Source organism: Poecile atricapillus, chromosome 1 (assembly GCF_030490865.1).
Source record: "Poecile atricapillus isolate bPoeAtr1 chromosome 1, bPoeAtr1.hap1, whole genome shotgun sequence".
Taxonomy (NCBI): Eukaryota; Metazoa; Chordata; class Aves; order Passeriformes; family Paridae; genus Poecile; species Poecile atricapillus.
Genome location: NC_081249.1, coordinates 121,582,442 through 121,608,541, shown reverse-complemented (window position 1 = coordinate 121,608,541; position 26,100 = coordinate 121,582,442). Strand labels below are relative to the sequence as shown.

Here is a 26,100-nt window from a genome sequence, read left to right as displayed (position 1 = left end):
TTGTGGAATTGCATTCATCATGCATTCATCATCATTCTTCATGATCTGTGAATTCCCCTAATTTTTTCTGTACTGCTGCTGTATGTGCATAAGAATCTCAGAGCTTTACCAGGTTATTCTGTGTGATTGTTGGTTATTCTGTTTTACTCCCTCCCTTGAATTCAGGCATTTTGCTCAAAAAGTGCTCTGTCTTGGGTTTCTAAGGAAAATGGAATGTCTTTTTTGATGCTGTTGACTCTTTTCAGCTGAATTTGATGGAATTCAGATGGAATTCCCTAGGTAGCTAAATTCCTGTTTCTTGAAAGCTGGTGGCTTGGTAGAGAAGAAAAAAAGTGAGCAGAACTTTTTTTTCTAGGAAAAACTCCCTTTTCTGTAGAAAGCTGCAAGCTAGGCTGTCAGTATTAGTGTTGGAGCATGTGCCTGGCAGATCTGAGGTGCTTTGAGGTGTCAGAATGAATGTGATAAGTAGTTGGGATTTTTAAGTGAGGAGAAGAGAATGCCAGTGACCAGAAGGCTGAGTTATGTTAGGCTTGAAGTAAATTCATGGATTGTGGGGGGGAAGTTGTTAATTTTTATTTCTAACCACTATGAGAACGGTTTTAGAGTTTGGTCATTTTAACAGTATGTTCTAATTTTACACATCTTGATATTCTTCAGCTTAATTTGCTAGGCAGCCCCTGCTGTACATCTACTCCTTCTCAGTGCCTCCTGTTACTTATTTCTTTGCCTGAAACTGATTGGTGTACTTAGTCTTAAGTTCTACACCTGGCAAAGTGTTTGTGTGCAGATTCTGGACATAAATCCTTTGGTTCTCACTATTAGACTTAGAATTATCTAACATATGAGAGGGCTTTGGAAACTAAGTTTCTTACTTCCATTTTGAATAGGAGTCATTGTTTTCTTGGGCCTCCTAATGGTTTTGTTCTATTGAATTGCTGTAAAATGTGAATAAAAGAATAGTAAAGGTCTGTTTGTACTTAATGAAGGTGGTCAGGGCACCATGGTGTAAAATACCTCTTTTGTCTAGAGAGGGGGCTAATTTAATTTGAATACTGTAATGGAATTAATATGTCTGTTTTCCTATGAATTGATGTATAATAATGGAATTAAAATTATAGGTGTTGTTCAGAGCTGTTACAGAAGTGAAACTTAATATTCCCAGTTCTTGTATGAAGTTTTTAAAAATTGTGTTAAAGAGCTGTACTTCAGTGTAATTTCATGTCATTAGTTTGGGGTGTATGAAGTGAAAATTATCAAAATTTACAGCTTTGTGTCGTATCTCTAACTGTAGTTTCAAAAGATTAAAGTATTTAGTATACAAGCATTTCTTTCCTGTATATTTCCAACCTGATTGGTTAGTGCTCTTTATTTGAAAAGTCAGTGAGAAATGATAGAGAAAATGAAGATACATTTTTTGTTTTGTTTTTCTTTTAGTGACTGTGATGGATCCCTCTGACTACAAAGAGATGTTTACTGATGTTTACTTGCAGGTGTTTTCCCAGGGCAGATCTGCTTCTTGTCTGTTGTTGTTACCATATGTCCTGTCTGTGCTCATCTTTTTCTTTTAGCTGAACTGTTACAGACTCTGCTTGATGCTCTGTTTCCTGGTGCAGCATCTAGCACAGTCACTCTGGGGTCTTTAAAGCATGGTGCTGAGGAGACCACGATGGTTTTTTATTTACCTTCCACCCCCATGGGCTGTAGGAGAGACTGGAGGGCACAGCACATATCTAATCGTAGTTACAGTGGGAAAGTGCCTCAGTTGTTGAGTTGAGAGGTCCATGGGTGGACAAATTGCAAGACTTCCCTGAAAGTCTGCCATGGCATGTTAACACAGGAATGTTCTCTGTGATTCTGGGGTTCATGAGCTACTGGATATATAAGGGGAATGTTGCTGAATGTTGGTTTTATCCTGATCCACTGTTGATTGTTAGTGAGAAGTACAGCACTGGCTGGACCTGCTGTGTTACCTTTTATGTCCTTTCAGATGAAGTCACTCTCTTGCTCCCCAGGCTGGTCTGTGGAGCTTGTGGTATCTTCTCCAAGTGCCCAGGTGCTCCTTGAGTTCTCTGATGGAGGTGATACAAGTGGCACTGCCATTGCCAAGGGCAGGGGACAGGGCTGCTTGCAGCTACATGCAGCTTTTTAGAAGCTGGAATAGCAGATGAACATAACCATGTATTGCTTCTTAAAAGATTTCATGTGAAATTTTATGGTCAGTGCAAAATGTTTTCTGATTTTCATATAGCTGCAGAAGTTAATCTCGTGAAGATTATGCTATGCTAATAGCCCTAGAGTCCAAAGGTTTGTAAAAGCAGCTTGCATGTTGGATACCAGGTGCAGTTAATATGACATTGATTCTGCAATCATGAATATTCTGATCATATGTGTTCTTTAGCATCAAACAGAATAGATGGTGAAATTTATTTTTAAACAGAATTCTGTTGTTAAAATAAAAATGGCAAATCTGAGTCCAAGTCTTTTTCAAGTGATCCCCAATGCTTCATGTTGAGCATTTGCTTTTTGCCATCTGCTATTTTCTGTATTTGTCAACACATGTATGCTTAGCATCTTGAAGGAACAAGCAGCTGTAAAATTTCCAAAGCTAAAAAGAGTTGGAGATCTTGCCATATGTCATCCAAAAGATAACTATATTTGCAGTTAAATCTCAGGATTGACCTTAATAATACGAAGTAGTGCACAATTAAAAGTGATTGAATTGTGAGAATGAATTCATCAGGGCAAATTCGCTTAAAACTGATGAATTTTTAAAACCAACCCCCTTTTTATTAATTCTAATCAACTGAGGATGGAAAAGGTTAATAACCCAGAACAAAACTGTACATAGACACCCTATTAGAGTGAATATATTTTTCTTTACTATGCTTAATTTTTTCATTTAGTCATGTCACAACATGTATGCAGGTGAATTATTATTTTACTGTAGATAATATCAGTTCAGTCCTTAAGTATAGTATTAATTTGATACAGAAAATGAGTTTGGGCTAAAAATAGGGATTTTTTTTTTCCTGCCACACCTTCTAATTATATGAACATCTTACAAAATTTCATTGAGACTTAAAAGTGTTTTTTAAAAATTCTTCTGTACTTAGATGACTCTTGATACCTGGATCATTTTGACACTCTATTACTGATGACAGACTTTGGAGCACAAGATGCATGTGGCATTGTCAATCCTATAAAAAGTTTATTTTTAAAAGAAAATAAAACTTCTGTGTATGCAGGCTCATACTCTGGCACAAAACTCCAGCCAGTAATTCTGAAAGGAGAAAAAATGCAAGTGAGTGCAAAGATTCCTTGGCTGCTCTTACAAACTTATGCTAAAGTGCTTTCTGAAGGACAGAAGAGTCCAGAAAATTCTGAGAATTAATGTCTTGTTGAAGTGGTAGGTCTTCATCTTCTGTCTTTGGAACATGCTGGTGGGTTTGAGATATTTGGGATGCACACAGCCTTTTATCCACAGTTACATATGTGGTAGTTTCAACGAGGTGATTTCTTAAATGGGTGAATGGGGTTTGTGCTCCATGCTTGGTTTTTTAAGGAATCCATTCAGCTTCTAGGAAGGACAGTGCTTATGTTCCATTTCTAAATCTGTATAAAATCAACAGAAGATAAAATTAGAGCAATAGAAATAGGACATTCAGAGGATGCCCCCCCCTCCCCAACCCCCCATCTTATTTTTGGCACAATTTTTGCATCAGATTTTGGTCTAGCACTTTGTGGTCGAAGAATAAGTTATCAGATTGTTTTTGAATTTTTATGTAGCTGCTTTATATCTGAAAACTGCTTTTCACCAGGAACAAAGTCACCAAACACATAAGCTTTGTCTAGCTGAAAATCAGGTGTCTGTTCCTGTTGATGCTGATGATATTATAGGATACCTTTCAACTGGAAAAAAATTATTGTGCAGGAAAATTATATGCTGCTGTTACAATGTGTGCCCTAATCTTAAAGAAAATCCATGTAATTTGAGCAGACAGTATGCAAGAAGCTCTTATTTTTAATATGGTAAGGAAATAAAATGTGGCACTTAACACAGAGTGTTACAAAGATTATCTTTTTTATCAAAAGGGGTGGTGTGTGTGTGTATATAAATACAAAGTGTTAAGGTGCTCACTTGATCTGTTTGAAAGTGTAGAAGATTTGCAAGCAGAGCATCAGGCGTAGGTGAGAATGACTCTCAGCAACAGTAAATAAGGAAATTAATAGAAATTTAATGAGGCAAAATTACTTCAAGAAGAGATTATTCCATGGAGCATGTTTAAAGGAAAGACATAGGACATTCTAGAGAGCAAAGAATCTGTTATCAGATTTATGTACATATCTAAATTCTGCAGTCACGAGAAATACAGAGGGTGTCATAGATGTAAAGAGCTGCTTGCATGATCGTTTCTTTAAAGTTTACTGCAAGGTAAATTCAGTATTACTCCTGAAAGGACCTGCCTACTGAGAAACTTCATGCTAAATTTGAGAATTTGAAACTTAAATATGAGAACACTGAGTTTTGTGTTGGAAGTCTCATAATAATGCTTTTCATGAGAATCAGGCAGTGTATGTACTCCCTTCTCAATAGCCTGGGCTGGGTTTTGGGTTTTTTTTTTTTGTTTGAATAGCAGCACACTTGTTACAGGTATTTAACAGATTATTGTGCTTAGCTAATTCTAACTTCACCTAACTGGTAGAAAATTGATTTGTAATTTGACAATATAAACAGAGCAAGTTCAGTGCAGCCTGGCTGGAGCTTGACTGGAGTTAATCTAATTGCTGCAGAGAGAAAGATAAGCCATCAAGTTTAATAATAAGGACTATTGTTTTAATGCTCAGGGTAGATTTGCTTTGAGCTGTTCTTTACATCTGATTTACTAATTGCCACTTGAATAAAAAGAAGGGGGCATATTTTCAAGTTGTGACTTGAGAAGTTGATTACTGGCCTGGGTAGCACCAAGTGAAATTTGATGTTAGATAAGTCACTAATTCAAGCAGCCTCATTAGCCAGGTCGTGATTGTGCTGCTGTTTAAACTATGAGTTGTGTGGTTTATTCACCTGACCTTGGAGCTGGCTTTTGTTAGGTTTACATTGTAATGTGTAATGACTTTTTAAAGATATAGGTGAATTTTAACGAGTGGATGAGATGGGGATGTCCCTACAGAAGTTGTTTTATCTTTAACTTACATAGAATATGAGAACCTGTAGCATCACAATATAATCCAGCAAGTAAGTAGTGCATTGCTTATCCAGGTAATTCAGCCAGTTGTGAAAGTAATGTAAGTTTCAAGAATTATTTCCAAATTTAATCTGTTTACTTAGAGGGCTATTGTCCACAATTCATTTGTTATAATGAGCAGCTTCTGGTTCCTCATCCTCTGTAGGTTTATGGCTCATCCATAACAGAATGGGCACCAAGCAGTTGAAATGGCAGATCTGTGCTTGGCCTTTGATGTCATTTGTGCTCTGCAGAGGAATCTGATGCCTCTCTTGAACACTTTGTGCTCTGGTTATGTAAGTTATTCAGTATAACAATGTATTTTTAAAAGGATCTGTACTGTTGTTTGGTAGGCTTTTTGTGAAAGGTGTTCAGTATTCACAAATATTCACTGTGTCCTGAGTCAGTATAAAATTAAAATTCTGATCAAAAAGAAAATCTTTAGTAGCTTATTCAATGCCATAAAGACATTCCTTTAATATTTGCAACTGTTCTTTCAGCATTTTGAAGACATATTTAAGTAGTTTTATATTGTGCAGTGTATCTAATTTCCAACATGAGATGTTTGAGATAAAAATCATGTAGCAGAAGATATGAATTGAAGCATGAAGAAGGAAGCTACAAAGGCCAACTTAAATCTTTCATATCATATATGTTCTGTTTCATCTGATGTTTGAACAGGCACAGTCAAGAGTACCTTGAGCTGTTCTGCATTTCCAAATCAGACTATGCATTCAGGTGTCTGCTTCAGAAATTTTAAGCACTAGCTAGATCATTTATTTAAATCTATAAGTCCAGAACAATGGTCTGAAGGGTAGTAAAAGTTTGGGGTAGAATCAATCATCTTGGAATGGCTGTGTTTTTATAAGGATCTCTTACTGCTGTTAAATGGAATTGACAGTGTTTGTGTTGAATCTGAAACAGTTATTAAATTTTTTCAAATATTGTCATATGATAAACTAACCCATTGTTGGGGGTTTTTATTCTTTAAAATAATAGTCTGTGTTGAATTTTGTCTTCTGATTGAAATACATAATAAAATTATTACAGAAAGTTGTTAAAGCAACACTTTCTCATGTTCCTTCATCTTTTCACACTTTAAAGTCAGAAAATCCCCATCTGAATGACATAACTGTCCCACCTTCTATCTTTTCCTTGCCTCACTGCATCACAAATGCTTCCTCATCTCCCATTGAGCTCAAATGTGCAGCAGACATGATTTCATTTGAGCTAATTTAATGCAGAAGTGAATTCATGTACCTGAAGGCTTGGTTTGTAGTTTATTGGTATAGAAAAAAAGTTCAACTTGTTGTACTCTGCCAGTCATTTGGATAAACTCTTTGGCACTTGATTTTCAGTACATTAAAAGTGATCTTTCAAGGCTGAAAAATCAGTAGTCAGCTATTGACTGACTGTTAAACTTGACCCTTTGTTGTTATTCCTAATGTAAATTACCAATAATGAAAAAGTCTGTTTTGTTTGGATTTATGACCTAAGAATGTCCATAGTCCAAGAAGGCAAAGATGAATGAGTTTGCTGAGCAGCATCTTAGCTAAACATTTTTCTTTCCTTGACAGAACATTAGATTGTGACTAATGAGGTGTTTGAGGAGAGGCTGAACAAGAGCTGCTCGTTTAAGAGGTTCTTGCCTTCTGTCAGAGCAATCCAGGATTGGCTCCGAATGCTGCAGAGGAGCAGTGCCAGGGATGGGCTTGGGAGGATTCTCCCAGTGAAACTCTGGCTCCTGGAAGTGTTGCTGTTGAAACTCAAGGGATGAAAACCTTGGGTTCTTCCTTTACAGTTGCTGACCTGTGCTAAGTTTTGACTTTACCTTTCCATCTCCTTCTCTTGAGTATTTATTGCTTTCTAAAATGAGGCAGTTCTGTAAAGGCTAAGACTGCCTAAATAGAGTCTTATTAAATATATCAGTGTCCCAAAGCTCAGTGGTGAATTCTGGTAAGTGAGCAGAATATAATCTGGATGTGTGATTTCCTGGAGTCCCCCTCAAAGTGTGTCCCTTTGGTGTTGTGAGGATGCACTGCCAAAGTTGTTTCCTTGGTGCAAATGGAGAAATTTGCCAACCACATCAAACATCACATCAGAAGTTAAATGAACACCAAACTAGATCAGCCCAGATAGGAACACATCCTTCAAGCCTATAAATAAATGCAAAGCAAACTAATTTCTAAGTGTGTGGGATTCCAGAGATTATGTTTGGAATTGTTTTATCACTGTGGCTATGAATTCTTGAAATAATGCTGACTTTTATTTATTGTTGTTATTGTTAAGGTTTTTTTCTGTTTTGTTTTGGGTTGTTTTTTATGGGGTTTTGCCTGTTTGGTTTTTTGATGCTGGTTTTCACAACTGAGTAAATTCTGTTAATAGGTAGCTTTTTATGTCCATTTTAAAAGTTACAATTCAACAAGGGCCAGACCTGTTATTTTGAGATTTCAAATGGCTTCAAACACTGTAGTGATTCTATATTGCTCTCAGAGATGGGGAAAGCTGAAATAAATAGTTTCAAGAAAACAAAAAATTAAAACCACTTGTTATGCAAGTGTTGGAGTTATGGTTGCTAATAATTAATTTTTTTAAAGTCCTGTATTCTTCAAGGCCTGCTTTCCATCTGCAGCTGAAGTGCCTCAGGGACTTTGATTATTTTACAAATATTATTTTAAATCTGACCTCTTAAAGCTGTGAGGCTGTTTTCAGGTATTCCAGATGAGTTGGAAAATGGATGTTTGTGACTGGGGCAGGGAGGCAGCACAGAAAATTGTGCTTTGTGCTCAGCAGCTCTTAGGAAGTTGTGGGTATCAAAGTACTTGACTTTGCCTGCAGAAGGGTTTTCCTCTTGCAAGTCCCAGTGCCAGCTGAAGGCTCCTGCCCCAAACTGCCTGTCCCTGCCCTTCTGCCAGATGTTACTGAGCCAGGAAAGAGCATCCTGTGGGTTTTCCTTCAAGCACTACTGTTCATGTCAGCTGGAAAGGTTCCTCCCCTTTCTTTCAGTAGTTTAAGCTACCCTGCTTGGTTTGGTTTTCTGGAGGAGTGATTTTTGTTTGTTTGTTTGGGTTTTTTCCTGTAATAGAATAGAGGACTCAGGAGTCTGCTTTCACATGAAAGTAACATTTGCCTAAACTGTTTTCCTAACCTTTTGTTTGTCTGGAGTTATTATATGTCTAGGGCCACAATAATCTATGCCTAAAAACCAGAACATTGCTCAGTGTGACATTATTAGTGTAAATTGTGAGCATAGGAGCCATAAATTTAGAAAAAAATTAAAATTTCCTTTCTATTTTTACCTTTATACTACTATAAATTTAAGTGGGTTTTTTTCCCCCTTCATTCCTTTGCTAGCTTTTGATGGATTTTCTGTTGTTTTTTCTCCTGCTGTATAGTGTAGTTTTCAAAGGGCTTTTTGAAGTACCTCCTGAGGCTCTTGGGTCACTCTTCATAGGAAAGTAAGGAACCAAGAAAAGGCAAGGAAATGAGAGTGTGTTTCTAAAAATGTACTTGTTGGTAACCATAGCTCCTGGTTTTTTTCCTCATTTTCATACCTTCATTAGTCAAAGAATTGTTTTCTTCTGTTTATACAACAACACTTTGTATTCTTTTCCATCAATAGAAACTGAAAATTTTGCACTTGATTTTTCAGGGGGAGCTGAAGGGCTCTAAAGTAGTGGATTAGTGGAGTGTTGCCATGGACAAAGAGGGGAGCCACTGTCACCAGTTAAAACCAGTAAAGAATGTGCAAGTTCAAAGTAGCAGGGTGATGCTATAGTACCATGATAAAATCAATTGCATTTTAAGTATGTTTAAGCAAGATACCTTTAAAAAAAAGAAACCCAACGTAGAAATTAATGAGTTTATGACAGTGTAATTTAGTCTGTGGGGTTTTTAAATTGCACTTTGAGGACTCCAGTAATTTTCAAGAATTTGCTGCACTGGATTGATAGTCCCATCCTATGTTTTTTATTGTGCAGCTGTCAGTGAACACCCATTTTGTGTTCTGCATACCTGTTGCACATTCCTGTGTACATTTAATCCTAACTTTTTTTTTTTTTTAATTCTGGCTGAATTTAAAAGAAAGCAGTTTGTCTGTGGGTGTTTTCTTTCAAAATTATCCACAGCATAATGTATAACTAAAAGGAAAACTCCTTTTTCCTCCAAAGTGCTGTCTTAAGGATGTTTTGCTGCTAATACTTGAGTCACAAGTACTTCCACAGTGTTATCTGAAATATTTCTGTTCTGGTGGATTTTATTTGTCTCAGGCAAAGATATAAATGTGCTGTGCTGGATGTTGGGTATGGCAGTGGTTATTTCTGGCCAGAAGGTTATGGCAACGATAAATAATGTGTATAAAACATGCAAGCAGTGGAATATTGTGTGGAAAGATGGATACTTGCACAATAGTTTTGGTCATGGCAGATTATGAGGAGAAAGGGGCAAAACTGGACACAATTTTCACCAGCTAATTGATCAATGAGCAATGTTAGAAAAAAAGTCATAGAATGGATAAATTCTAAGAGAAGAGAAGGAAAATGAAATGGTCATCTTTTATTTTTTCCACAAATTAGGAGCATTTCCCATGAGAAAGAATCATCTTGGAGATGGGCAGTGCAGGCTGTAATTAGTGTCAAGGCTGATAACAAGATCAGGTAGGGCAAGGCTAAAGTTGTTAAAAAGCTTAAAAGGTTGTTTGTGTTTGGGGGAAGAAAAGGAGAAGAGATGGATTGTAGTAATGAATCAAGTAGATAAATTCCTTGCTCTTTTGTCCAGCTGTCTTTGGACAGACATCCTTTGGGGAAGTTTAAATCTCTATATGAAAAGAGTGAATGTCACAAGGAACTCCTCACTTTCTGTTTCTCCTCTTTCCAAGTGGGAGAAGCAGGCTCCTTGCATGTTCTCTGCTACCTTCTGCCAATTCACTGAGCATGTTGAAAAGACTGACTGTGGACTAGGAAGGCGAGTTTAAGACCTGGCATCATCCTTTTCACAGAAGTGAACAAGTTGCACATTTTGCAGCATCAGTGAAAAAAGCACCTTCAAAGTAATCTTGTTTTGTGCTGTTTTAAGATAAGAGCACTCCTCTCTATTTTTTTCTTCCTTTTTTATTTCTTTTTTTTTTCATTTCCTTTCCAAACACTTGTCACACAGAGCTTTTCAGTACTGAATTGTGCTGCTTCAGAGGGGACAGCTTACAAAACACAGACGAGTGTGGACCAGGTGAACACCCTCACTTCTCACTGCAAACCTCCTAAAACGCACATGGTGCATCCTTGACATTCCTACATCCATCTTTCCCATCCCAGTATCCAAGAAAGGATGCGATCCGAGCATTTCTTTAGGAAGACTGTAGGGGATGAAATGTGAAGCAAATATTTGGGAAGAACACTAAACTTTGTGTCTCCTGTGGCCCCGTTGCTGGTGTAGTGCAGAGGAACAATGCCACGCTCTGCTGTGTCCTGCTAAGCATTAGGTGGCAGTAGCGTGTTGTATTTGGCAGCTGCTTTGTCGCTGGGTTTTTATCTTTGGTATCTTCGCTGCAGTTTCAGAAAGGGAGAAAACACGTATTTTATTTTTATAAAATGCTGATTTATGTTTGCTTTGGCCGTGGGAGTGTAAGGGCAGCTGTTTGGAGTCCCGTGTGCATAGGTGGGATTAGTGTGCTGTAGTGTGTGTGCACTGTCCATGACTTATTTTCTGCTCTGTAGTACCTAACAGTGATAGCATTAACCACACATATCCTGATGATAGATACGCTGTTAATGGCCAAGTGAGTTTAGTTCTGCAGCCCTTACTTTTTCATAAGCTGTTAAAATATATATATATATATCATATATATAGAGATAGATATAGTTATCTCTATAGTATAGCCTGTTAGATTAAGTAAGTTTGGGGCTTTTTTTTTTTCTTGCTTTTAGTCTTTATTCTTGGATAAAAAACAATCTTAGGCTCAAGAGAAAGTTGGTAGGAACATAATTAACCTTTCAGCACAGTGCTGTTATTGTCATTCCAGGTCTTGGATAAATGCAGTTACCTTGTGACTCTTTTGGGAGGGTGCTTTTTTCCTTCATCCTTGTTTCTCCCAGATAAAGGATTTCAAGGGTTTCAGAACTGTGTTGCATTGTAGTAATTGGGCAGGATGATCAATTAATGGAAGAAGAGCAAGAAAGTGTTGACAGAACATGCTACCTAATTAGTACCTGATGGACCATGTAGGCCACAGAGCCCAGACTGTGATGTTGCCTCAGGGTGGCAACTATACAAGACCTTTATATGCAAAATAGGCCTTTGGAAAAGCCAGGGAAGGAGGTCTTCACTGCTGAAATATTTCACTTTCCACTGCAGCCTTGGGGGCAACTTCATACTTCACAGAAGGAGCACATATCAAAATTATCAGCCCTGTGTTTTATACACATCTTGCTCTGAAGTCATGTAGCCTTTGGTTTGCTCAGGTTTTTTTTTAATGGAAAAGCTGATCTACAAATAGGTGGTTTTTTCTTTTTTTTTAAATAAAACTGTATAGTGTGAGAGAAATACTAGGGCAGTAAGATTTCCTGATGGCTCCTGTGATAAAATGGCAAGCAAAAGGATTCTAAGTGAAGAGCAGCCAGCATCACAGTGCTTGAGGGTTCCACCCCAACTGGTGTTTGATTACACAGCAGTGCTCAAGAGTTTTTCAGGTGAAACTTAAGTCATTCTGAATTGAAAAGCACTTTGAGTCTAGGAGGGTAGGATGCCAGAATTATTTAGTTACTGGTGTATAAATATATTGGTAATTAATTCACATTCTTCATTCAGAAGTTCTTGTGACAGAAGTTTAATGTTTACATGGTTAAATTAAAGATTTTTTTAAAACTAACTCATTTTCTCTTGCAGTTTAAACTGCTTTGTTTTACTAAGATAAACATCTTCCAGTTTCAGAATACCATTATTGAGTAAATAATCTCTCTTCTATTTGTGTATAAAATAGTATATTTTTTTTACCCTGCCCTAATTTTATAAGTTCAGCTGGTGAAGTTGGAAAATGGCTTCTTACTGTGACCTTTCAGTGAGTGCCACAGGGTGGGGGCCAAGTGCATATTTGTCACTTTTTTCCTTGATTGTCACAGGTGGCTAAAATGTGCTTTTCTTAAATTTTATTAGCCAGAAGTTCAAATTCCAGTTTAATAAAACGGATAATTTGGCCTGTGTTGTGATTTAAAAGCCATTCCAGAATGGATTGTGCAAGAAAAACAGTTGGGCCCTAGAGCACAGCAGGCTGTGTGTGTATCCTGCCCACAAGCAGAACAAATGCTCATTTGAAGGAGTTGTGCTTGGGTGCTCAGCTATGGCTGACACATGCATGGCAAAGGTAATACCAGATCTGAGTGTTCATTCTGTTACAGGCTGATGGGGATCTGCAGCTGAAAGTGTTCAGGATGACCATGGAGGTAAAAATTAACCAAAGTGTTAACTTTAAATGTAATTACAGAGCTCTTGGAGTGTTGTAATTGCATTATTTGGTTCCTTTTCTGTGTCCAGCGGGGAGACTGCTCAGCTTTACATTTTGGTGCTTTATCAGCTGATCTGGAACTTTAAAGACATGCTGCATAATTTGAAAATATTGCTACAAGCCCTGTAATGACAGTTCAGAACTAGAAATGTGCAGTTTTGCCAGAGTTTGGGGTGATGAGGGGAACCCACTCTCCTACACTGTGTTAAGCTTAGCTGATAGTGTTTCAAATGCAGAAGTTTAATATCTTGGATAGCTTTAAACATAAATTTATTGAGCCCTGAGACCAATAGAAGCAGAATTACTTGTTCATGATGGCTGGGGCCTGGATCAGCCATGCTTTGAACTGTCTGAGGACAGAGATTTCAGGGTGGGTACTCTGCATAAAAACCCAAAGTCAGTCTGAACTTCACAGTGGAGGCAGGGTTTTCCCACAAGCTCTGACACTGATCTCTCCTGCTCACAGTCTGCAGCAAGAGAGCCTCTGGCACTCCGGATCAAAACAACAAAACTATCTCCAAATGTAATTTCAGAAAGAGGCAAAATGCTGCATTTAATTGTCTAGACTTGATGCCAAAGCTATGGGAAGATGAAGACTGAACACAGTCTTTTTGTGGAGAGAGAGAGAGAAAAAAGCTGAATACAAAGAGAGTGTCAGCCTACCATAATATTTTGATTTTTGAAATTATTTTAAATAATTGTTAATTTCTTAGATATTTATAGATGTGGCTTAAATATTGTGGTCATATGGCCAGATTGAGAGATTTTGTTTTAGGAATTGTAATAGCTTTCTTACAAAAATGTGTCCTCATGGTCTGTAAATAACTAGAGAAATAGATGCAATTATATGACCCAATCCAGCCCTTGTTTAGCAGTTAATTTCTCCAGTTTTCTATGAGCATTTGTTCCAACCTACACAGATTTGGTTGTTGGTTTAAATCTAGCCAAGACTGGTGGTGTCTTAATTGCTACCACAGAGCAACCATTTGGCCTGTGTGAGATGAATGTTGTCAAGGTACCTTCTGCAAGGCGGACATTCATCCACTGGGAATGTATCAAGAAAGTTTTCATTAATTGGTCCCTTTGTTGGCATTTGTGGCAGAGCAGCCAAAAACTGAGTATGAACAGACACTATGTCAGAGGGTGAGATTTATTGGCAAGTCTCAGTAAAAACTGGTATTTACTACATATATTGTAAGCAAGGGCAAAGGAGTTTCCTCCTAAGAGCAGCCTGGTATTAAATTTTTGATTTATTGAGGTTTTTGATTTATTTTTTTAAGGCATGGAAATGTAGCAGAAATTCATACTCAATCAGAAGTTAAATAGGAAATAGCCAGTTAATATTTTTCTTCATCATGTTGACTGTCTTGCAGTTTCTTTTTAATGTGAAGTGAAGTGTTATGATGGGCTCTGTAACGTACAGACAGATTTGCGTGGCCCTATGAATGTGTCAGATGAGAACACTTGACAGTTTTTGTCCTGACTTCATTTGCTTAACCTGTAGATAATGACAATTGCAGTTGTTAATGTATACATGTAGAATAAAGCATGACAAATGTTTTTCAACATAGCTCCCAATTTGGATATTTTTATGTTCACATTAATTTCTGTATTTTGATCTTGTTGCTTTATTAAAGGATGCACTTCATTGTATTGCAAGGGACATACTGGTAATGATTTGTGCATTTTGTCTAAGTGCAGCACGATTGTTTGTTGAATTTTGTACAGAGTAAGGCTGTTTGCATGAGGCTTTCTGTTCTGCTTCCTTAAGCCCATTTTAACTTTTTTTTTTTTTTTTTTATGACATAATGTGCCATAAATAAAATAACAGTTTGGACTTACTACTGTGAGGGAGAGTTCTGATTCTGAATTTTGAATATATTGCCTGTTTGATATTGAGCTTTGATAAAGGAATAAATAGATTGAACCCCCTAATACTGATAATGTGATTGAAAATTGCTTGGTATTAATCTGTGCAGTTCCCATAAGGAGTCAAAGTTTCATCCTCTTGAATTCTCAGCCATGAGTCTGGCCATGTGGTTGGAAGATTTTGGGTTTCTCTCTTCATCCAGCTGATTCCAGTGTTTCCCCTGTCCTCATTCTCTGCTGCGAGCAGCAGTGTCCAGCTCGCTCCTGCCAGGACAGGCTGGCAGTGCTGTGTCCTGCTCCCATCCCACACTATCCCCTGCTCTTCCAGGGCCTCTTCCACTTGTGCCATGTTAGTCCATCCAACCCTTTTGTGGCTTGGATCTCTTCTGTTTGAAGTTTTAATTCAAAAATGTACCTGCACCAGATACGAAATGTTCTCTTTGTCAAGTTTGGATTGAATTTCTCTTCCCTGACCCTTACTGAGTGTCTTTCATCGCTGCTTATTTTTTAATATAAATACTCATCTTTGTACACATTCCACAAGGTGTTGTAGTGTAGCTTGTGAAAATTGGTTATTTTAAAACAGGTAATTCATAGTTGGGTGGAAATCATACTTCTCCTTGCACTCCATGGATAAAATAATGCCTATAAAAATACTGCAGCTGCTATTACATGCCTAACATGGAGAAAGGGATAAGGATGCTGAGATGCTGAGTTAAATTTGAGATGTTAATATTCTATCGTTTGCTCTTTAATTTAAAGGTCAGGTTTAGTCATTAGATTTAAGTTCTTTCAAACTTAAAAATACTTTGTGCATCTGAGTAATCCCGTGGTAAAATCCTACTACTCGATTTACTCAGGGCACATCTCCAGCTTTAAATATATCCCTTATTCAAATATAGACACACATCCCTATGGAAATAAAGCAGGAATTCAAGACTTGTCTAAACTTGTCAGTTCAATTTAGCAAGGTGATTCCATGAGACTGCAGATGATTTCAGAGTTAAAAATCTTTGATAAATCAGGTAGTTTAGAAATTTCCTGTGCTGTGTTGATTTACTCACTACTTAATGGCTACTTTGACTCATGATAGTAAGTCCAGAATAATATAACTTGAATTTTTAAGCTCTGATGGTTTCATCATTGTTCCATGCCTGTCATTACTTTTGAATTTTAGAACCTTAACAGTAGTTTATCTTATGGGGAAAAAAATATCTTAATGGTGTATAATAAAAAATTTAAAATCTGAAAATATTTTTCCAAATTAATCATCTCAGAAGATACGATCAAGAATTCAATGCAGCTGCATTTAATTAATCCTTTTTGTATTACTTTTTATTTTCTGCTGAAGATTTCTGTAAAAGCTTGACAACTTTGGGGGAAATGTTGGGAAGTAGGAAAAACAAATCTGTAGAAGATAGAGAGCACTCCTTAGTTTGATCCAGGAAAAATAAATTAGAACTGATTTCTCTTAAGTTTCCTCAGTCAGAAAAAAAACAAGTTTACATTTTAAGTGGCTTACTTAAAAGCTATGTAGTTTCAGCAGGGAGGAGTTTTTTACAGTTATCTGTGAAAATACACAGTAGTAGATCAAATAATTTTTTCATAAGTGAAATGAAAAATTGGAAGCAGTAGTAGTTTTCCTAGAAAATGAAGCCTCTTGGTTTGAGGTATGGAATTAGGGATGTGGTGCATCTTTTGTTTTTGGAGTGAATACCCTTCATACATAAGGCAAAATAGCTATAGTAATTGTATTCATTACTAAATGAGAAGGGATAAATTCCAAAATTTTTAAACCTTTTCTAAATAATCAGCCTTTTCAATCTGGAAAATTTCAATTCATGTGGAAAAGCAGCTGTGAGTAAAAGTTTGACCATATTAAATGGTTTAGTTGTCTTATATTCCACAGTTTAGGAGGAAATTACAAATATAGTGTAAAACTCAGGTCTGTAATGTTTCACCCCTCCCACTGAGCTGTATTCAGCTGATTCTCACTGGGTGCTGTAAATGTCTTTTGAAAAATTAATTCATGAGCCCCAGTAAGAAATGTACATTACATTGATTTAACTAGAGGGTGTCTGCTTGCTAATTGGAATTTGATTAAACTCAGTCACCCTGTTACATTTATTGCCCAAAGTTCAGGAGCTGGTGGCAGGGTGGGGAGGACCTCAGCGTGGCATCTGCGGTGCTGGAGTTGCTCAGCCAACTCTGGCTCCTCATCCTGTGGTGTGAGAGCTCTTGAGGTCTGCTGATGTGTTACTGAGATGTAATACCAGTTGTTGACTAAATTGTCACATGAACTACCAGGGATTAAAGTCCAGGGATTGGTTCTGCAGTTCTTTAAACGTGCAGAAGGGTCCAAACTTCATAGGGTGTAAAGTAGGCAGAAATGCAGAGTAGCAGTTGAATGTGCTGCAGCATGTTCCAAATTCTTATACAAACCTAACTGTGTGCTACACCGTACAAATAAGAATATCATAAATAAAATAGATGTTGGAACTCGAGGCATTTTCATAGTCTACACTTGCAGCAACATTAACACCTTTTTTTTTGAGACAGAAAAGGTCTTTTTACGTGTTTATTCTTTATTCTGTATCAGATATCAAAGGCAGCAGATCAGCATAACGAAATACAAACAATTTACCTAAAAAAATTCCATGAAAAATTTCTAACTTTTTGAATATTTGAAAAAAGACTGAGAACTGCAAACTGAACCTGTATCTGTGTTTCAGAGTATGTTTGCTAGGTGATACCTTGTTTCTCACAGTACCCAACCTGCTGAAAAGTACAGTTTGATGTATATGAAGAATATGAAGAATAACACAGTAGAATGCAGTTGTTTTATCAAGGTATGATAATGATATTGTAATTGAAAAGGGCACAAGGTTATGGTTGTGTTAGCCAGCTTTTCCTGTTGTCCTGCAGTGCCAAACATTTCACCAAGTCTCCAACAGATACTGCTTAAAGTGTGTTTTTCATACGAGCTTTGGACTTCAAGGGTTGTGCTTTTCCAAAATTCTTTTAGCAATTTCAAAAGCTAAAGGAAATGAGACCTTTAAGAAATTGTTTCTGAATTAAATTTTAGACCAAGAACCAAAATCCTCAAGAAATACTAGGACAATGTGACATTTAAGATAGACATCAGGAGAGAGAGCAGGAATATCACATGTATGTTATCAGATGAACTAATACATTTCCAAAATCGATTGGTTTATTTCTTAGCATTCCGATTAACTGAAAAGCATCATATGTTGCAAAGTGATACAAATCCCAGGCAGGGAGTCAGCAAGTTACTGCTAGTACAGCTGAAAAAAGGCAAATCAGGTTGGGCAGGTATCACCAACCTTCATCATTTTCCTTTCCCTCAGCTGGACTTGGGAAAGGATCGTTTACTATTTTTATAAAAGCCTATGAAATAGTAACACATTAGTAAAAGTTAGTTTTGAACACCATTATCAGGATGAGTGCTCAACAAAAAGTTATTTTTATGAAGTATTGCTGCCTCAAACCGCTGCACACACACAGATTTGAGTGTATCCAGTAATGGGGCTGAGAAGAACAGGTAGGGGATGAATGACATGAACATCACCTGCACAGCTCCTGCTGAGTGATATTGCAGCAGACGTGGGGGCTGTGGCAGTGGGAGTAAACCCTCAGCAGTGGGTGCACGAGGCAGAGATGAGCAGCGGTTCAGCTGGAGCCGAAGGAGGGAGGTCGAGTAGAAAACAGGACCTGTCTGTTTGCATTACGGGGCCTGGGCAGGCTGCAGCTGAGATTAACCCAGAAATAAGGCTGAATGGGAAAGAGGAGGAGATCACAAACGTCCCTCATATTTCACCTCCTGCAAAACAAAACCACAGCCCTGGCTCTGTTTCTTCAGGCAGCTCCTCTGAAGGTTATGCTGGAGAGGGAGCGGGATCTGACACAAGAATTAAGGAGTGAGGGGAGGTCCCAAAAAAGAGTGTGGTTGATTTATGTCTGAGGGATTGACAGAGGCCTTTAGAGTGCTCCCTCTGATCTTTGGTACTTTTGTAAAGTGTCCTCTGTGTCTGAGTGGCTGAACAGTGTCTAAAACAACTGGAGAGAGGACACCTCGTTTGTTGTCCTGGAGAGGGAAGAGAAGGATCAAGAGTGGATTTTTACTACAGACAAATTCCTGGATTTTGATTAACAAGCTAGAGAGCAGGAAAATAAGTCAGTAAGAGCATAACAATAAGTACATAAATCCTTGATGTACTTATATGAATCATGTACTTGAGATGAAGCGGGGTCACTGGAATAAAAGAAGAATAAGAGGAGTATTAGAGTAAAAGAGCTGATGTTTGAGGATTTTTCTCAGTGTAGATGTAGTTTGCTAAAGGCATTAGGTGATAATAGATGGGAAAGGCCAAATGAGGAAGGAACAAATAGGTTCAGAAGGCATGGAGACCAAAATGGAGAGAAATAGATAAATAGATATATATAGATACAGATGTGTGTTTTAATGAGTAGATCCCCTACAATGGAGTTGATACAAGTTAGATGAAATTGTAGTCTTTCTAACATAAAAATTCCGTAAGCTGCAGATACTAAATTTTCCAAATCTATAGGAAATGACTTAAGGTCTATGTGATAAACCTTAAAAATAATTAATTTTCTGCATTATTCAAGAAATTAACAAAGTAGTGTTTTCTGCATTGATTATTATTTTTCCACAGTACTTTTGTGATGTGTGGCTTCCTGTATTTTGCTGTCTCCTTCCAGTATAGTTCAGGATCATTTTTCAGACAAGGTTTTGGTGCAGCAAAGTGTGACCAGTTTTGTGGGTGTGTTCTCTCAACATTCTTGGCAGGAGAGAAGCCAGTAAGCTTAGCTCTGCTTTGGGTTGGTCAGTAATATTTCTGTGTATTTCTAAGAAACTGATGTGAGAAGGTGTGGTCTTTGTGGCCAAATATCTAGTAGATATTAGTGCAATGACTAAAATTCATTTGGTTTTGTTTGCACCTTAGAATTTTGTCATCTTCAGTTGAGGAGGTAGAAAAGGGATGGATCTTTATGGATCACAACTGTCCTTCAGCTGTATTTTCACCAAGTTGGAAGACAGCGCTCAGTCTTGAGCGCAGAGGAAACTTCCAAGTGGAACAAAAACAGGATTTTGCATCCAGACCTTGTATGTGAGGTTGGAGGTACATCCACTTGTATATGGAAAACCACCTGTGAAAAAACCTGACTCAAAGCATTTCAGTCACCCCTCCCTGCTGTTGTTGTGCAGGGGGTTTGTGTGGGTAACACCCATCAGCGCCAATGACAGATACATCAATGAGCAAATAGACTCCAGGAGAAGTTCTCCTTTACATTTGGGATTTTATCAACTACACGTTACTAGTATTCTTCTCTTTCCAAAACGGATTATAAACTGAAACAGAGAGATTCATGTAATCAGAAATCTGTTTCAACACTTACAGGACAGGTGTTTCAGTGCCCCAGCTGATGTTGGTATAAAGAGCAGTTAAAGCTGCAGAGCAAGGGAAAACTTGGTCTGTGGCACAGTTATCAGCTGCTAGGCCTGATTATATTGCAACTTCCTCAACTTAAATGCTGTTTCTTGTTGCTCCATCACGGTTACTGAGCAATTTAAAATATCAGAAAAAAGAGATTACTGGAGATGGACTAAAGCTACAGGAAGTTGGAGCTTTGAGGGTTCCTTTTCAGTGGACATTGGAACCACTCAAGTCAGAGTGCTCTGCTCAGAACAAATGAGGAAGAAAACGTGTTACCATTTTAATTATTATTGCCTGTTTAGCATGGGATTTCTTGAATAACCATGTCCTTGAATAAACATTTCTTAACTAAAATGACACAATTTTGTAGCCAGTGATCCATGACTTTAAGTATTTGGAAGGGCTATTGATTCACTGAACTGGAAGAAATTAAAGACGTTGAGGCATATTTTCAATAGTAGAATTACATGTAGTATAAATTATATTTGATCATGTATATTTTATTTACCATTTAAATCATAAAAAATGCTAGTCACATGTAATACAGCATTCAATTTTTCTGTACTAGCTTTAACTAAACACTGGTGGTTGTGTTGAAATCAGCTCTGTGTAGTATCACGAGATCTGCCAGCACCTCCTCTTGTTCCGGTGTCGTGGTCCCCTGCATGTACCTATTTCTGTTTGTGGTAGTCACTCTCTAGGTAAATTGTCCATAAGGCCAGTGATTCCATCAGCAAATTATCCAGAAAATGCCGTCAGTGCGCATGGTGACACTTGTGCCACTGGTGGTTCTGCTGCCATTCCAGTGGGATAATTAAATTGGCAGGTTCCTCTCGTGCCCAGCGTCGTCATCTCCCTTCCTTTGGCTCCTCAGCTTAGACCTTCTCCTTCTCTCTGTCCTCCTAACTGAGTATCAAATGCATTATTGATTGCTCCTCTCCCACCCTCCTCACTTTCACTCCCCCAACCCTTTTTTTTTTTTATGTTGTTTTTGATTGGCAGTATCATCCCGACAAACAGGAGGCAGATGTGCCAGCAGGAGAAGCGGAGGAGCGCGTGCAGCGGTTCATCGAAATTGATCAAGCGTGGAAAATTCTAGGGAACGAGGAGACAAAAAAAGAGTATGACCTGCAGCGGCGTGGTAGGTTCCTGCCAAGGAGTGCCAGAGTGGCAGCAGCTCTTTAAAAAAGCAGGGGCTGGGAGTGGTAGTTAGATGGTATTTTAAAATGCTTGTTTAGTGCTGAACCGAATGTTTCTTTCACTCTTGTCCTACTTTCAAACGTGGCTCCATTATTTATAGCTTGCGCTACACATACATTAGCTGCTGAAAACACAGAATTACTTCCAACAAAACGTTAGGGGGCATTATTCCTGATAGTTTGAATTATTATGGAATTTATACCAATTGCAGACCTTAGCCCTTTTTATTTTACGAAGGTAGCTTTGTTAATTGTTCTTAATTTTAAGTTTTATGCTCCATTTTGTTGCAGTGTTTTAGATGGAAGTATTAATCCATCTGCACCTTAGTGTATGGATTTATAACCAGAATCATTAGGACCCATTCTTTTCCATTGTGGATGTTGGGTAGCGCTCATAATTCATCCATAGCCTAAACTAGCCCTTCTAAAGCAGGTTTGTAAATAATATTTCAATATAACATATTAACTAGGCAGCTCTAGCACGCATTCCTTTTTATAGCTCTCAGAAAATAGCTTCTTAAAACAGTGACAGGCTGTTGTGAGAAAGAAAGGGGGGAAATGTAGGTCAGGTCTGTCACACATGGGCTACCATTACATGAAGTGATAGGCTGTCTTTCTGCTCTGGCCTCAGGATAGGAGTCCCTCAGCCTTCCATTAGAACCTTCAATAAATGTATATCCACCCTACATGTTAATGGGGGGAGTCAATAATAGTGGCTTGCCCGTGGGGAAAACACTCGGTCGCACTCTGCAGCAACACACTGGGGCCCGGCATTGACGTGGAGGCACCACCAGTGCGGAATGTGCTGATAAAAGCCCACTGTCTGTGCAGCTTGTTATTGAATTCCCTGCCATTGTATGTTGGCACACCATCAGACCTTGCTCCCTCGTGCTGATTTTTAACTCCCCTGCCGCCGCCGGTGCCACAAGTTGGAGAGACAAAGGCGTAGTCGCTGTGGCACACAGGCATCACTGCGGGATAAAGAGGGTGATGGAGAGCTGGAGATACACAGGGTGAATTCTCCAGTTAAATAACCTTGTGTTTCAGACTTTGGGAGGAGAGGGGGAGGGGTGAAAACAGAGTTGTTGAATAAATATTTAAGAAGAATGGAAAAGATTGGATCTTGTTCTGTTTGTAATGTAAACAGTATTAAGATCAGACTTAAATAAATTTTTCATCTCAAAGTTATTTTTTAAATGCCTGAAGGTGATGTCAGAACAGGAATTTCTGCTGCCCAGCGCTCTCATGCTGTTGTACTTTCACCATTGTAATATTGGTTGTGCCTTCTCTTCTCACAAATTGTATGTGCAGAGGGAAAAGGAAATACTAGAGGTTGAGTTGGGAATCTTCTCAGTATTTGGTGAGTTTTACCTAAAGTTTAAATTCAGACTATGAAGTTCTATTTTGCCTGGATCAGTTTAATCCACTGGAGCAGAGAGCTACATCAAGATTTTGTTTTCCCTTGGGATTTAAGGACATTGCTATAAATGAGTTTTGGTCATAAATTGAAGATTATCTGTATTTTCTGATGTTCTTTTGCATCCAGATGAGTTCTTCGAAAAGCCATCTCAAGATTCTGTATAAAAGACTTGTTAAATAGAGAAATCAGATTGTACCTGCATTTAGGCAGGTGTTTGGTAGAGGGATGTGATGGGACATTCTGTTTCAGCACAGAGGGTGCCATTCCCAGGGCCCCCCATGTTTCAGACTGAGCCACACCTAACACACATGTGCAGTGCTTGCTGCATTCTTTCCAGCATGTTCCCTGGCAGCAAAATGATGGGGAAATAAATTCTAGTTCTTTGAATGCCTGTCAAGCTGCTTCTGAAGTCATGATTCTAGACAAATTCGTAGACACTGCCATAAAAGCTCAGAGAAACAAAGGGATTGAGACAGCAGCTAAGGGGAATAGTGATGGGAGAGAGAGAGAATACAGCAAGTTAGGAAGATGCAAAGGAAGGCCAGGAAGCAGGATCTGAAGGATGCCAGTGTGTGTGTGGGGCTGCCCATCAGCAGGAAGCCCTTTGCACTGCACTCATTTCCCCATTTCACAGATTGTTTATTTCTGTGTACCTTCTTGTCTTACACTAACTAAATCGTAATTACTTGGCTCAGAAATTCAGTAGCCAGAGAAGGTCCAAGGAGATGAAATTCTGTGGGGCTCTATGGTTTTAATTTTCTGTTTGAATTGTTGAGAATAACAAGAGAATGTGCTTTTATATCTTAATACAGCTTTTCTCTGAAGGTTTCACAATAATCTCCTAATTTTTTTTGTGCCTTCAGGCCATAGCATTAAAGGGGAAGGGACAAACCACAGACTGTTCAGAGGTTAGGCTAAATACTTACCCAACTTTTTCTGATCTGGAAATCTTATAAGAACTGCCTTTTTGTATGTTTTCTGATTTTTTATTTTTCCAATTCATTGTTTTGTCATAGAAGAATACCTTTTTATGATGGTGAATATTTTGCTTACAGTCCCTGTGAAAAATTTGGGGGATGGGAACAAAAAAATCTGCATAACAATTTACCTATGAAGAATGGACTTTGGTTTTTTTGTCAATAGATTTTCTTCTTAGATTTTTCCATTCTTTGTTTGATATCTTATTTAAAAAAGATTAATATGCAATTAAAATCAAGCTTGACTCTGATAATTACCAAAAGTTTTTAGTGTGGATGAAACCTATTTCACATTTTTCATGTTAGAAATCATCTGAACCCTGGAAGTTCATGCTTTTGTGTCACAGCTGGAAAGAAGAAAAACTTCTCACAGAATCAGAGAATCTCACAGGCTGGAAGAGCTTTTCACAGCCATCCAGATCAATCTCCTACCTAAAGCCAGTCCTTATAGTCATTTGCTCAGCCCTTCTCCAGCCTAGCTTTATTGTCTCCAAGGATGGAGATTCTCTATCCTTGCTGCTCCAGGCAGCATTTCCAGTGTTTGAACACCCTCATGGTAGAAAAACAGACCAAACAAACAAAAACCAAACCCCAAACCAACCAAAGCATGTTTTGCTTCTCTCAAGTCTTATATGAGGACTTCACAACTTGTGTCTTTCACTTCTCTTCCTTCCTGTGTGCACCTCTGAGAAGTCTCTCACTCTTTGATGTCCCTGCCAGCCCATCTCTAAATCCTATCCAGGGCCCTTTGTAGCAGCCCTGCAACATTTCTGCATTTTTGTTGATGTATACAAGGGAGCTGTAACTAAACAATCACATCACCAAGGTAATAATATGAATTCATTTCATGTCTTAATTATTGATTGATTTTATGTTGTAACTATTAATGGTTGATTAGCAGAAAGGTCACAAAATTAAATCAATGAATTGGTGCCTTAGATTAATTTCTGGTGATGAATATAGCAAATAATTCAAAGCTAGTAATGCAATTGGCACATACTAAAAAATATGTAAAAAATTTGTATCTGATTTTGGCTGGAAGATTTAAGAATCTAGGGTTTGGGTTTTTTTCTATGTATGGCTCTAGTGAGGTTCAATCAAGGATTGTCCATTTCCACATGAAGATGGACACAGATGTCCATAACTCACAGAATCACCAAATGGTTTGGGTTGGAAAATACCTTAAAGACCAGCCTGTTCCAGCCCCTCCACCATGGACAGGGACACCTTCTACAGGACCAGGTTGCTCAGAGCCTCATCCAGCCTGGCCTTGGGCACCCACAGCTTCTCTGGGCAGCCTGGGCCTCACCACCCTCACAGCCAAATATTTTTTTCCCACTATCTAATGAAAATCTGCAATCTTTCAGTTTAAATCCGTTCTTTCTTGTCCTGTCACTACGTGCCCTGGTAAAAACTCCCTCTCCATCTTTCCTGTAGCCTCCAAGGGTTCATAGGGTGGAGGAAGGAGTTTTCACATCTTGGCCCGCCCATACCTCCTTTGGATTTTCAGTTTTTAAATTAACTCTTCTAGAAGAATATTGTAGATACAATTTTCATACAGGAGTAACATTCCAGTGTAATTTCTGTTTTGTTCTTGTGTCAGTTCTTAGGCATGAGGAATTCCAGGCTCTTAACTGGAATTGCTTGTGCCTCTGAGAATGGCTTTGGTTCCATCCTGTCAGGCAGTGAGGCACAACATAAAGAATTGTACTTAGCCTAAACCAGCTCATTTTGTAATATCTGCTCACTAATGCAAGCTTTGCTGACAATATCTGGTTTTGCAGTGTGCCAGGTTATGCTCTGTACGTGACTTCTCCAGACATGGATTTATGGCTGGAGCCCCTCAGCTGGAGCAAAGCCTTTGAACTCTTGGATTTAAAATCTCATCTGCAACAAGTGCGGTGGGATTGTTTCGGTATTTTTATAAAAAACATATCTCTTTGTTACGAAAATTCTTAACACATGACTTTGTTAAAATTTCAAATTAATTGGGATTGTTTTAAATTAACTGAAAAGACTCAAATTTAAGTAATCATTTCAAAACTGAAAAGCCTATTAGAAAAAATTAACCTGTGAAAACTTGTGGTGATTTTTCTGCAGAGTAGATACTGTGAATGGTATTTGACTGACAGTACATATCTTGAAGTTTAATTGTGTTTGGTTTGAAAAAAAAAAAAAAATCAATCCTAAGTATGTATGCCTGATAAAGAGCTAGAAAAATCTTTCAAGTATTATGACTATTTTTACTATAACCATAAACTGTTAAAAGGGTTGAATTTCCATTTACTGCTTGCAATTCTTTCCCTAAAACTCAGCCTTAAATACCCAAGAAATATTTATTGTATCTCCAAGTGAAACTTAAATACCTTTTCTCTTTTACAATTTCTGAATGACCCAGCAAGGGCTCTAGTAAAGCTTTACTGAACCAAGCTGCT

At 38.1% G+C, this 26,100-nt stretch overlaps 1 protein-coding gene across 1 annotated transcript in view; it reads left to right on the top strand.

Moving 5' to 3' along the window:
- DNAJC24 (DnaJ heat shock protein family (Hsp40) member C24) overlaps positions 1–26,100 on the top strand; it is a 34,154-nt gene that overhangs the window by 1,993 nt on the left and 6,061 nt on the right. The window contains exon 3 of the mRNA XM_058838836.1: positions 21,072–21,210. Within this exon, the coding sequence (XP_058694819.1) occupies positions 21,072–21,210 (139 nt within the window). The remainder of the gene's footprint in view (positions 1–21,071; positions 21,211–26,100) is intronic.